We start from the raw sequence: 14,021 nt of genomic DNA, 5'->3' as shown, positions 1-14,021 counted from the left end.
GATACATGAGATACAAGAAGTAATTCAAGGCTGTTTTTTTTTCTTCTTCTTTTTTAGATTCGTTTTCCTTCATGGAACTTCATTTGATTTACCATCTTTTCCAGCCTATCAAATATGAAAGAATAATAGGTCAAGGCCAAGAGGTCTCTATTGTAAGAGGCTGTATAAGGAAGGCTGAGCAAAGAGAGAACAGCTTAATAAGGGACTACATGGGGAGTTCTGCGTAGTTAGGGCTGTGAGATTGGTGGGGCCGCGGTGACACAGGGCAGGGTATGGAAAACATCAAAAGGGAAAAGAGAGGGACCAGATAACAAAGACAGACTTCATCCAGTATACTTTTTCTCTTTCCCTTTAGTTCCATATGGATTTGGGATGTTTGGGAGCAAGGTTTTGTCTTATAGTGACAAGAATACTTTTGTAGAAGTTAAGAAGATCCATCAACTAGTTGTGTGACCTTGGGCAAGTCACTGCTTTGAGCTTCAGTTTCCTCATCTGTGGTAATAATCACACCAACTGGGAGGCAGGCACTGAGAAAGGCTCTTTACAAATGTTATCTCTCTAATCTTCACAGCAACCCTGCAGGTACCTCTCATTTTACACATGAGGAAATTTAGATTAAAAAAGAATAGGAACTTGCTCAAAAGTACTAGCAGATAGTGACAGAGCTTGGGCTTGAACCCAGGTTAGTCAGACTTGAGGGCCAAGGCTTTCTTTTCTGGGCCTATAGCAACCTACTGAAAAAAATGCAAGGCCAAACAACCTGCGAGATCCCTCATGCTCTAAAATTCAGGCTTGATTATGCTGAATCCCTGAACCTGATTAGGTTAGCTGTTCACTCTGAATATCATATAGCTCTTCTGAACAATTCTAGCCAGCTGAGGGCCTGATGTCTAATCTGTACAAACCTCAACACATCATGGACCCTCAAAAAATATTAAAATCAGAGTCAGACAAATGGCATTCCTTGCTTTCAGGGAATAATAAAGACTCCAGCTTGGAAGTCTTTATTCATATTCTGAATCTAAGTCTCACTAATTGTCATATTGTGCAGGAAGAACTTACTCTTTTTCACACAATGCAATTTCCTGGGCTAATTACCAATGGCTATATTTGGATGTTTGAGAAAATGAAGATCAATTCTTAGATTCAAAAGTAAATTTAGTCTATGCTTATCATTCTCTAACGATGACATCCATGTTGGATCATCCTAACCAGGAGATTAGAATCTATTTGACCATTTACCACCAGGTATTCTTGCTTATATCTAATTTAGGGATCCTCAGCAATTTAAGCCTACATCCACATGAGTGAAGGAAAAAAAACCGTATCGTTTATAAAGACATTCAGCTTAGAGATACATTTCTCCCCCCCCACCCCGTACTTTTTCTTTGTGGCAGTTATTTCTAAATTTTAGAATGCAATACTGGGGTCTTTTTTGTGTCACATCTATGATTTACTGACATGTAATCATCTGCCTTCCCATTGTTTTGTTTTGTTTTGGATTTAGATTTTTCCCTAAATAACTGCTCCAGAAACTCTCAAAGTTGCCTAATTAGTGATTACACTTTGCAAATGAAGAACAGCATTTCCCAGCTAGTTGACTCAGTTAGAGCAAGATGCTAATAATTAAGCTAGGGCCAAGGTTTGGGCTCTGTGTGGGCCAGTTAGTGAATGCAGGCATTTCACAAAGTTATGTCCCTGGTCCCAAGAAGGACTAGATGAGAATGTGGATGTCTCAACACAGACCCATCCCTGGTGTAAGTAAACAATTTGGTTATTAAGTCAGTAACATGATACTGGGAGTGCAGCACATCTTAAGCAAGAAGGAAGGAAGAAAGAAAGGCAGAGGGTGGAAGAGAGGGAGGAAGGAAAAAAGGAGGAGGGGAAGGAAGGAGGAGACAGGGATGGGGGAGACAGAAAAAGAGAAGGAAGGGAGGGAGAGAGGGAGGGAGGAAGGAAAGAAAGAAAAGAAAAGAAAAAGTCAACAAATAATAGTAGACAAGTTCATGGAGATAAATAGTAAAGGAATAAAACAGAAGGAACCAGAACCTAAAGCATGGCATGACCTTTAATCAGGACTCTTATTCCTAGCAGGCGGTGAAGCAGCTTTGTCTTTACCTGCTCAATGGATCTCACAATGCTGATGCACTGCTTTAATTTGGGAAGCCTTTCTCTTGAGAGGAATGTCTTTTCTTGCTCTAAGTCTAAAGTGCTCCCAAGTGTGGCATTCTTCGTGACAGATGTACTACAGTTATGCTTTAGCTGACTCCAAACCCATAGCTTTCCAGTGCCTGACTGTTCTATTTGGTGTCCAAGAGTGTGTTTCCTTTGAGAGCAGGTCTTTACTGGAATATTATCCTAGAAGGTAAGGAGGTTTAATCCCTTTGTTCTAAAACAGCAACTGGTAAACTCTGTAACCCCACCCCCACCTCAAGGATGTTCCCCCCTCCCCCCAGAGGATCTAAAATGCATTTGCTAATTTACGTAAATGCTCTAGACCTTCCCCCAAGGAACGGCACTATCCAAGAGAGACTTGAGTCCTTTCCTTTCTGAACTTCTCCCCAGGTTGCCAATTCCACATAACTCTGTAAAGTTAAGGAATTTTTAAATGTTGAACATCTATGAGGAAACCAGATTCTCTGGCAAATCTCCTGTCTGTAACTTTGCTTCTTATAGGATTTTCAGGATCTGGTTGACAGGATCAAACATGTGACTGGAAGGACCAGCCAGCTCCATCCATCTCCATCTGTGATTATTTTGCGTGTCTGTTTCTTACTGATGAAGCACTGCATTCTTCTCTGAATTCTAACCTTCTCACCATCAGAAACCATTCTTGAAGGGAGGCAGAAACATAGCCATAGGCCGTTTCTGTTAGATCATGTGCCACTTGTCTTCCGCCAGGAGTTGCAGTCCCTCCTGCCAACACTGATCTCTGCTGAAGAAAGCATTGCTTCCCTAACTGCTCTTGCTCATCCAAGAGGAAGGATTTATTTCCATCTACAAGCAGCTTGCATCCTCTCTGATTAGGATAGAAAGAGCTAGAGTCTTGAACAGAAAACTTTTCCCATTGTTCTTATGCCTTATAACAGTTCTTAAATTAAAAGTAAAGAAAAGCTCACCGCTGTTTAAAGTCTTCCTCTAAAGTTGAAGGAAATCCCCACTTTGGAGTTAAAACTTGCTTTTCAGCATTTTTACTTGAGATGATAGTCTAATTCATTAATTTCACTGTTCAGAATCTAAGAAAAGAAAAAGAATTTGAAGTGTTGTTTTTTTCTTATGTTTGCTTATTGTTGCTTTTATAGTAAATATATCTCTTGGATTACTTTTCTCTTTGGTGGTTTTCTGCCTTGAATATATTAATTAATATCAGCTAACATGTATTTAGTAAAGGAAAGAGTAAGCATGAACAATCTAATATAGGAATACTCAACATAGTACTGTGGCATAATAGTTACTGATAAATTTGCTGGTTTTTGTTTGTTTTGCTTTGTGAAAACCCGTCAAAATGCAGACAGCAATATAATTCTACAATTTGGTAAAGATGGGCTTATACATCTGAAAATGTTAACATATTAGAAACAATCTGTTCCTTAATTCCCTAAGCAAGAAAAAGTGATTGTCACAGTAGGTTGATACCTGGCTTACTTAGGAGAAGGTAGGCCCTGAAACCTCTACCTCCCCTATGCCCCAAGCCATGGTAACACAGACCAGGGGACAGAGTTTCTATTTTCCTAGTTTCAATAGGTTTCAATCATTGAAATATAATAGTTTCACAGTGGACATAGACACAACAAAATTTGCTTTTTTTTAAAGGGGGGGGTAGTATTATATATTGCTGTTGTCATCCAAACCTCTTCTGATTTTATTTTTTAATTAGTATATATTAATTTTTTAATATAAAAAAAGTATAAGAAGAAAGCAAAAGCCCCTCACCCCTCTTGACATTTAAAAATAATGGCAGTATATTTTCATGACTTAAAAATTCAGAATGATAGGAACAAAATGAAAAGGAAATGCTTACTCATTTTTATTTGTTATGCCATTTCAGATTCTAATTTACCTGAGGTCTGTCCCAGATAAGTCCCTAGGAAGACATTAGACTTAAGAATAAAAGAATACTTATCAAGAGAAATCTAGAAAATGAAAAGGATGAGAACATACAACCTTGTAAATGTTGTAAAAATCACCCTCTGGATATTAAGAGAAAGTGGCAGAAGAATTCTAAACGCTAGAAAGAGATGACCTGTTAGGAAGTCAGCTTTAATTGGCATAGCTGAAGTTATCCTGAAGACTGCAGAGAAAGCCTCCACTCTGTTTTTCAAGATTGGTTGGTAAATTATGAACAAGGAAGCAATGACACATTTCTCTAAGACCACCTAGGCATGTGTATAAAGTACATCACAGAGATCATGGGGTCAGCTGACCATATCAAAGTGAACAAAATGTGTAATTTTTATACAATCAGTTTCCTTGAACAATTAATATGTTATTAATATGCTATTAACCTAAAAATGTTAATAGCTTTGAGTGACCCCTAAGGTATTCTTCTGGTAATGAATTTTATGATATATGCTGGCCAGATTTTCATAATGTATGTGTTAAAACAATAGGATCCATATCTTCTCAACATTGAGCAGTAAATCTTGACCACTTGACCACTCACTTAAAGGAGATCACAAAAAATTATATTTCACTTCTGGCAACACTTTCTTTCCACAGGCTGTGAAAGTTGCACCACCTTCTAGAGTTCTGAAAGCACCATGGAATTATGACTTTTTTATTTATAATGGTATCATAGACAAGACAGCCCCAGACTTCTTGGCATTCAAGGAACATTTTACCTTAGCTTGGGGAAGTATTTTTTCCCTCTTGGAACACGTCGAGAAGTTTCTCAAGGACTATGCAATACCAGAAGTCAAAATAAAAGGAAATAATTTGGTGGCCCTTCTTCCAGACTTTGAGTTGAAGAATAAACTTACCAGATATGACTTTCTCTCAGTGTTAGAGAACCCAGTTCCCATCCAAATGATGTTAAATCTTCCAGGTCAGAGGTACAAGGGCCAAGATGGAAGATTAGGGGCCGTCATCAAGATCCAAGCCACATGGAAATGCTACAGGGCAAGAAAATTCTTCCTCAGTTATCTCCAGCAGAAATGGGCTTCGGGTGTGATCGCCATTGCTTGGCTTTTACATTGCCATAAGACTCGAGTGAAGAAAATCCTGAAGGAATCACGTCAAAGACACCTGGAGAACTACCGCATTCGAGCCAAGGTGCACAAGGTTGCCAGCTGTTAAGACAGACCTCTTTTTCTAAACATTTTTTGCTTGAGCAATTGCAATAAGTTGTCTCTTTATCTTCCCTTCCTCTCTCCAACTACAGTCCCTCTCAGCCTCTCACGCCTTTCACTCTCCTCCAGTCATACACTTATTTGTACATCATATTTTAGCCCTAATCAGGAATCTGGCTTTGTAGCTGCAAAATCTGTTGCGATTTTCTATAGGAAAAAAAGTCCCTTCACTTTGACTATGGTAGTTCTGTCAGAAAATCAGTGCTTTTACTGCATTACCTTTTCTCCCTATATATACCTTCTGGCACTTTAATTTGCTAGGGAAAAAAATCCTCTCTTCTACATTGCTGTCACCACTTTGTCAGAAAGTATTTAAGTTTGCAGACAGCCTTTTAATTAGTGCTCACAATTTCATTTATGTTTGCTTTCTCTTTTTTTCATTCATATTCTGTTAATTAAGTGAGCTGCCTCTAATCTTCCCCTGCCAGTAGCATCATGTAGCCACCTAATTAAATTAATTGGGGAAGATGTTTTAAGTATGTAATTAAATCAATTAATATAATTTATGCCTGGCTTAACTGTACAGTGGAAAAACAGCTGAAGTTTGACTAGATGAATCCACTACAGCTTCCTGTCACTGATCAATGCTCTTCTTGATTTTTAGCATCTGGCAGCCAACTGGAATCGCATCAGGACCTCCAGGAGGACTATTATCCATATCCCATCATTAGGTATAACACTTTTGCCTGCAAATCTATCAGCAACCTCTATTACCCACCACATTATGGCTCCTTGATTGAGTTCAAGGAAGGCCCCTTGTTTTATTCAAATTGGTCTCGGCAGGAAAATGTTCTCGACATGATGAGAGTAATAACACAGGGCCCTCGCTCGAAACGGCGTTTAATTTGGGGATTAAGCAAATAAAGTCATTATGTGGGGGCTGCTATTCAGTGGAGAGGTGATTTGCTGTAATTCGCTTTCATCTGTATGAAATGAACTAAAAAGTTGTATTTTTCCCCCTGAAATAACAGATAATGTTTTCGATCTTCTTTAATGATAGAAGAATACAGGCTTGCATGTGTTGTTGCTGTTGCGCCAGTAAGCCAGGATATTGCTTGTACACTGTTTTTAATCAAATGTGCAGTCAAAATGATAAGCTACATTCTCTGAAATTATTTAGTTCTAATTACGAGCAGATGGGATGCTTTATTTGCACCTAGGGCGCCTGAGCAAAAGGAAATGCTGTGTGAACAAGAATAATTAAGAAGTTGAATAGTGTTTTTTTGCGCTTAAATAATCTGCAGTTTCATGTTAATTAGCACTAATGTAATTATTTAATTACATTTATGAATTGGGGAACTTAAAAGCTGTTGTCTGCAACACAGTGGTAAAATAGGTATGCCAAAATGATGTTGGGAATTTCAGAAATTTTCACTGGAAGTTTTTAAAAACATGAGCTGCTGTCAGAATGTTTGAGATTTGTTTGTTTGCTTGCTTCCTTGTTTTGTTTTGTTTTGCTTTTGCTTTGTTTTTTACCTACCTAGTGTGTTCATTTTCCTTGGTTAGGCCAAAGTTCCCAAGCTGACTTTGTAGAGTTTTGACAAACAGAAAATACCGTTGGATCTCCATATTATATAGTATCCCTTTGAAAAAGCCTTTTAAACAGAGCGATGCATCAAGTGATTTATTGTAATAGAATTTAGGAATGCAATTTATTTGTGTTCATGTGTGAGTATATGTGTTTGTGTACTTATATGTAATATAGAAACATAACACATTTAAATGGTAATGTGAAAAGCAAAAAAAACCATTAAAGTTATGTGATTATAATTAAGGTTACTTTTAAAATTAGTAAAACGTTAATAGTAACACAGTAATGCACATTTTCTTAGATTCTAGAGTTCTTAGAATCTAAGTACTTGTAGAAAAGTTAAGAAAATACTTGAGTTACATAGAACCTTTTAATTTTGAGCTTCTTTATGGATCAAGGAAGAAATTAATTCCTCCATAGGATGTAAGTAAGGTAAGACAGATTTGGTTTCAGTCTAACTTAGTTGTTTGTTTGGGTGGTACTACTTTTGAACACAAAATTAGTTCACACACAGAAATTGTAATTGATTGCAACCAGAGAGGCTAATTGCAGACCCAATTAACTGACTCAAGTCCTTAGAATAAGGTGCCTTAGAATAAGAGTCTTTGCTTCTGCAACTAATTGGGGACCTGGCCTGATATTATGTGGGAAAATTTGTTTTGTTTTCTCCATTATATTCAAAGCTAGAAACAGAACTAGAGCCCCACATTGCAATCTCTGACCCTTCAAAAAACCCCCATGCAATTAGCCCTCCGGAGATGCCCGAGAGAAAGGAGCCTCAAAAACTAAAATTTTTGAAAGTAATGGACAGCAATCTAAAGGAGTAATAAAAAGTAATCTTAAATGAAAATGTCTTATTAATGAAATATAACATTAACCAAATAAAATCTATCATGGTTCATAGTAGGAATGGAATTCTAGGATCTATTTTAAACAAAATCTATTAGTCAAATAAGAAAGAACTGCAATAAAGAATCCTAATTCATTAGAAAAATCAGAGGTCTGAAAAAAAAAAAACCTAAAAACTAATTTTGCTTCCAGTTTCTTTGGCCAAGTTATCCTCCACTTTTAATTTAACCCCTGTGCTTCTTTATTACAGTGCATCATTTGGTGCTGCACTTAAACTCAGTGGCATTTTTTAATATGATGACATTGAGTATAAGGCTCTGATGCTGTGAGCAGGTATATGGGCAGCTCCCAGCCAATTAAACCCCCAATAATTAGTCTCCCCTCTTAATTTTCTTCCTTCTTTAAAATAAAAATAGGTGATATTGTTTTGAGATGGAGTTTTTTTTCTTTTCTCCATGTAATCTTTTATTTCACTGCCAATTGATTTAATGGCCAAAAGGAATATAAATATATATACTTCAGCTTCACCTTTGCCCTTCTGCATTATTTCAGCAAATTAACCTTGGCAATAAAATACTTAGTGGTCTCCAATATATTCCATTCCATAAAATGTGGGATTCTGTTATTGTGAGGTTCATGAAAAAAATTTTTCAGCTGGTCTGTATTGTCACAAAAGAGTAAAAGAAAAGATAGAAAAACTAACTTTTGTGTACAACTGACCATACAGAAAGCCCCAAATGCTCACAAAACAATTGTTTCCTAACTACACTCCCTTTCCCCAGAAGATAAGAACTTGCGCTTACCTCCATTTGTGAATAAAGTTAGGGTAGAGGACTGCAGCCAAGAATATTATATCTGAAATCACGCTTTAACTGCAAGGCCAAACACACTGGCACCTTTTTACTTTCTCTTCTTTGAGGTGACAATTCGAAGACAAAGATAAACTTCTGTTTCTTCCACTTCAGGGCTGGGAAATAAGGACTTTAAATCAAATCTTTTCAGTGTTCAGCATCTATTTTGGCAGTTGGTATCATGGAATCCATAATTTACCTATGGTGTTGTCACACTAGCTCCTTGGGACAGATGTACTGCTATGATCTCCCAGATAGCATTTCCCAGAAACATCCAGATCTTTTGGGATCAGAAAGAAAATTTACTTAACCTTTCAAATTTCTTTGAAGCCCAAGCTAAAATTAAAACATATTATATTCATCCAAGTAATCCAAATCAGTGCTCAGTCACTGGGTAGATCAGAGTTTGTACTGTGACCCCATAATATAAAATGATCTAGTTGGTCTATCTGATGCTATACATGAAATACAGAAACAGCATTGAACTGGATGTCGAGTGACACAATATTAGGGCCTTTTTGTGAAATGGATTAATAGTAGGATATGCTCTAAAAAGAATCTTAACATTTACCGAGATAAAATTATATTCTTTGTCATTTCTTTCCGTCTCATCAAAAAATATGAAAAGGTTTGTTCAGTGGTTTTCAAACTTTTTTGGTCTCAGGACCCCTTTACACCTTTAAAAATTATTGAGGACTCAAAAGAGTTTTGGTTTAAGTGGGTTATATCTATTGATATTTACTAGTTTAGAAATTAAAACTGATAAATTTTTAAATATTTTATAAATTTAAAAGAAAATAACAAAACCATCACCAATGTTAATGTAAATAACATATTTTTATAAAAGTAACTGTTTTCCAAAACAAAAAATATTTGATAAGAAGAGTGACATTGTTTTACAGGTTTGCAAATCTCTTAGTATTTGGCTTAATAGAACACAGTTAGATTCTCGTATCTACTTCTGCATTCATTATGTTGCAATATGTTGTTTTGGTTGAAGCATACAAAGAAATTCCAGCCCTACACACATAGGTAATTGGAAAAAGGAAACAAATTTTATAGCTTTTTCAGATAATTGTGTGTATTCTTCTTTGATACTACACCAAAACTTGAAAACTGGTAATTTTTAAATATTAGTTGCTATGTGGGATCTGAAATCATATCAATAAACATTTTGTATTTTGTAACTTGTGTGATTGAATGTGAAATTTCAATCCCATTGAAAAGGGCAAGTAATATTTTAGTATTATTTGGAAAATAGTTTTGACCTTGCAGACCCCCTGAAAGGGTCTCAGGGACCCCCACAACCTCTAGACCACAATTTGAGAATCGTTGGCTTTAGTTGAATCCAGTTCTGTGCCAGCCACTGACAAGGAGTTTGTACAAGGGGTAGTCCTCACCCTTTTGAATAGGTTTTCAGAACCATAATAGAATCCATTTGGCCCCATTTGACTTAAGTTTTCAAAACTCAACAAATGCTTGAATGCTTATGAAGTTTTCTAAGTCCTTTGTCACAAAATTCCCTAATGCCTCTTAGCAGACCCTCAAAAGCAACTATCAGTTTTATTTTAATCAAACCGACTTGATGTATTATACATAACACAGAGAGTCCCCTCTCAATCTCTCTTTTGGTGTCCTACTCTCTTTCTCTCTCAGTATCTTGTGCTTTCACACATGCACAAGTGATTAAAATCTGAGTATAACCATAATGTCTAGATCACAGTTCTCTAGATTATTGCAATCTAAATTTTTAATACTAGAGAACCAAAGTTTGCTAATAATTAACTTTTTCATGAATTGAAGCAATTCATTACTATGTCCCTCTAATAATGTCACTCTTGCTCAGCTTTCATCCAGGGTACTTCCTTGAGTAAAAGAGAAAGTGATGTTGTTACAGCTACTGCTATTGTAACCCTGTTTATACCCCTGCCAGTTTGTAATGCATTTGAACATTACCCATCATGTGTTTCAAAATTGGAAAGGGTTTGAGAACTACTGCTCCAGACCATCAAACTGAAGAATGAAGGACTACCATCTCAGACCAAGGTGATCAAATGAATGACAACTATTTGGTAACCAGAAGTCTATTGTCAACATCTCCACTGCCTTGAATAACATTGTTAAGGAATAGGACTTGGAGACAAAAGAAACCAAGAGTCAACCACAGTGTCATAAGCAGGATGTTCAAGAACCACAGTTCTACTGCAAAAATAGGTGTGCATCAGTTGCAAGGAGGCATTGCTTTGCTCATGTTCTTGGGTTTCTGTAGTTGCAGTGAAAGAAAAGCCAAAGCCAGCAGAGCTGGGATGCAAAGAGGCAATTAGCATCATGTGATTGGACTGTATATGGGAATGGGGATACACATGGGAAAAGGGATAAAAGTAGAAATGAAGATGGAGAATTGATTGCCAGTAACTCTTAGTGATCATCCTTGGTTCAATAGGTAACTAAAAGTAACGATACTTTCAGAGAGGCAGCTCTTAAGTACCCTTTTTTTATGCAAAGGAAATAATATTTTGCAACTACTAATTTGAAAGAAGATGGAACTCTCTATCAAACTAGGAATATTTTGCAAGTGATGAGGATGGCCATAAGGAAAGAGGCTTTGTTCCTCTGTATAGTGTTGAGGAAGAGAGTGTTCCTTCAGGCCAGAGCTGTTTTATTCTTTGCTGTTGAAGACCTGGGATGAGCTACAAAGTCCACTCACCATTCTCTGACTCTCCAGCAGTTCCCTGGATCAGAAAACCTAATTTTAGAAGAGTTGAGAAGAGGAGAGGGATGATAAGAACACAAGGGGAAAGGGCTAAGAATTTAAAAGACAGATTCTTTGAGTAAGGTCTTCAGACACATTTCACTCCCTTATTAAATTGGGGATATCAAACAGTACTCTGTAAAGGAGCTTACAGTCTGTTTGCAAGAACCAGAGTGGTGCAGGGGAGAGGAGAGATAGACAACAAATAAGTAAACAAGCAAACAAACAAGCAAACAAAAACATGTAATGACAAAATGGGAAAAGTATAATGAAAAAAGGGAGGAAGAAAACAACAGCGAGACGAGACCGAGAACCCTCTTAGAAAAGAAGGCCTGGTGGTGATGAGGGCTATCTGTTGCATAAGCCAGAAGAATTTTACCATGATAACTCAGCTAGTTTTGTGTTTGTAATACTAATTTCCCTACATTTAAATAAAGTACCTTTTTAAAATCAGTCCAGCTCAACTGAAGTTAGGAAAGGAATAATAATAATAATAATAATAATAAACATCTATTGAGTGCTTATCATGAGTTATTTTGTGCCAGGGATCCTGGCTCTCCCTCATCCTTCAATCACAGGTGAAAGAGAAGCAGGATGTCTAAAGGGGTGAGACTTACTGGGGGTGAGGGAAGGGAAACAACTGTAGTAGTTTCATATTGCTGCTGTAACAAATGACCTCAAAATTAGTGGCTTAAAACAACACAGCCCTTTTCCCTTACAGTTCTGCAGTCCAGAAACTCCAAATGGGCTAAAATCGAGGTGTTGACAGGGATGTGTTCCTTTCTAGAGGCTCTAGGGGAGAATCCATTTCCTTGCCTTTTCCAGCTTCTAGAGACCACCTACATCCTTGGCACATGGCCCCTTTTCTCCTCCAAAGGCAGCAACTTTCATCTTCCTTTGCCTTTCTTCCAAAGTCACATTTTTCTCTACCTCTCTCCTCTTCCACTTTTCCTGATGATTACCTTGGGTGTACCTGGCTAACCCAGGATAATTTCTTTATATTAAGGTCAGCTGATTAGCAACCTTAATTCCCTTTGCAATCTTATTTCCCCTTTGCCATGTAGCCTAACATATTCACAGGTTCTAAGGATAGGTCATGGACAACTTTGGAGGCCCATTATATCCCTATCACAACAATGGAAAATAAGCATGAGAAAAGAGTCAAAGATTCTTTGTATGCTTTGGAGTGCTTCTCTGCTCACACTTGGAAAGTCATGCCTTTTACTTACTTTATAAAATGAAATTTGTCACAAGAGCTAAATGTGTAGTATCTGAACTATATAATAATTTATAGGTTTATGTGATCTTGGACAAGAAATAAGGCACTTACTCTGAGTTTCCTCATCTGTAACATGACAGGGTTGAGGTAGATAGTTCCCCAATACTCCTCCAGTGTTACAGGTCTGACCTGTAGTATCTGTGTCTTTGTAGATTATATTCCAAGGCAAGGTGTCTCAATGCCACTGGGCATGTCTGCTGAACCCCCAAAGTCACAATATCCTTTTTGATAGTTTCCTGTTTAAAGCCACAGTTGAATTTGATATATGCTACCAGCATGATGTAGTCTTTTCACCAGGGTGTCAACACATATATCTGTTAGATGTACAAAACACAAGAATAAATCAAACTTAAAAAAAATTGACTCCCAACTTCTGCTCAGGTGACATACATTATAGCATATCTTGTCCAGTCTGTTGCTCATCACAGAATTTGTTGTTTTCTGCTTTGGAAGTATACATACCGCATAACATTGAAACACCTTATGTTTATACAGAACTTTATAATTTAGAAAATGTTTTCACATCTGTTATTTCATATGATTCTCTATTACAGTACTCCGAGGTGGTTAACGTTCAATTCTTTAAAATGGGCGTATTTGTAGGGTTAACTGATTATCCAGGTCTATCATGATTCTAAGTAAACATTTTATATGCATCTTTGAACACTAGTAACAGATCTACCACGTAATTTGTTGGAAAACTGACCTCAAGCTCTTGATCGAAACACAGACATTCACTCAGATACTGCATATGCAGCAACAAAGTGATCAGACATCTTTTTTATTTTAAATTGGATATCTTAATCAGACATCTTACACAGCCTTTTATCTTTACTGTTGAAAGGAAATGTGTTCATGGAATGCTCTCAGGCACCTTCTTAATCATACTTTATTCTTTAGGCATTTTATCTGCCTTCTTATAGTCTTGATCTATAAGTTATGCACAATACTTACATCTTCCTAAACATTTTTCTGAATCCAGATAAGACTACATTTATGCAAAATCCCAAGACAGACAGCATTGGAATTGTAGCTGTCTATTTTAGCTTTCGTATATGGAATGGTTCCCTAAATTATTTGAGAAATTAATAGTTTTTCAAAAATAATTTAAGCAACCCATTTGTCCTTCTGCTTCTTTAGTTGTTAAGTTTATATGCATAAAGTGAAAGAGAGACTTTTAGATGGATTGTAAGCTCATTTAATTTCCAGACGTTGTCTAGTGCTTAAACACTGACATCAAAGCCAAAAGCCAATTATCAGAGTTCATTTGTTCTTAAGCCCTGTTGTCTGAATTGCTATAGTTTTCCTTATGCCAAAAAGGAAATCTGTGTCACATCTCGAAGATGTATGTAAAATCACTTTATCTATAGCACTATAGCAGTTTAACTTGAAACGTGGGCTTACTAACCAC

The 14,021-nt window shown here is 36.8% G+C and overlaps 1 protein-coding gene and 1 long non-coding RNA gene across 19 annotated transcripts in view; one reads left to right on the top strand and one right to left on the bottom strand.

Moving 5' to 3' along the window:
* Positions 1 to 14,021, bottom strand: part of LOC119531855 — a 132,209-nt gene that overhangs the window by 844 nt on the left and 117,344 nt on the right. For all 5 annotated transcript variants that reach the window (XR_005216424.1, XR_005216425.1, XR_005216428.1 and 2 more), the window contains 2 exons: positions 4,980 to 5,111; positions 3,120 to 3,236 (listed from right to left, as the gene is read on the bottom strand). This is a non-coding gene — a long non-coding RNA (uncharacterized LOC119531855). The remainder of the gene's footprint in view (positions 1 to 3,119; positions 3,237 to 4,979; positions 5,112 to 14,021) is intronic.
* The window catches only part of IQCH (IQ motif containing H), a 301,965-nt gene that overhangs the window by 190,387 nt on the left and 97,557 nt on the right, over positions 1 to 14,021 (top strand). For 8 of the 14 annotated variants that reach the window (XR_005216422.1, XM_037833593.1, XM_037833588.1 and 5 more), the window contains 2 exons: positions 4,720 to 5,280; positions 5,953 to 6,019. The exons of 2 other annotated variants lie outside the window; for them this stretch is intronic. Coding sequence is in view for 11 of the 12 variants with exons in the window: in XM_037833593.1 (XP_037689521.1) it covers positions 4,720 to 5,280; positions 5,953 to 6,019 (628 nt within the window). In the remaining variant the exon portion in view is untranslated. The remainder of the gene's footprint in view (positions 1 to 4,719; positions 5,281 to 5,952; positions 6,020 to 14,021) is intronic. 4 more of the 14 variants (XM_037833589.1, XM_037833587.1, XM_037833585.1 and 1 more) reach the window with 1 other exon arrangement.

The sequence above is a fragment of the Choloepus didactylus genome, chromosome 4 (assembly GCF_015220235.1).
Source record: "Choloepus didactylus isolate mChoDid1 chromosome 4, mChoDid1.pri, whole genome shotgun sequence".
NCBI classification, from domain to species: domain Eukaryota; kingdom Metazoa; phylum Chordata; class Mammalia; order Pilosa; family Megalonychidae; genus Choloepus; species Choloepus didactylus.
The sequence above is the reverse complement of the archived record's forward strand: the minus strand, read 5'-3'. Positions and strand labels throughout refer to the sequence as shown.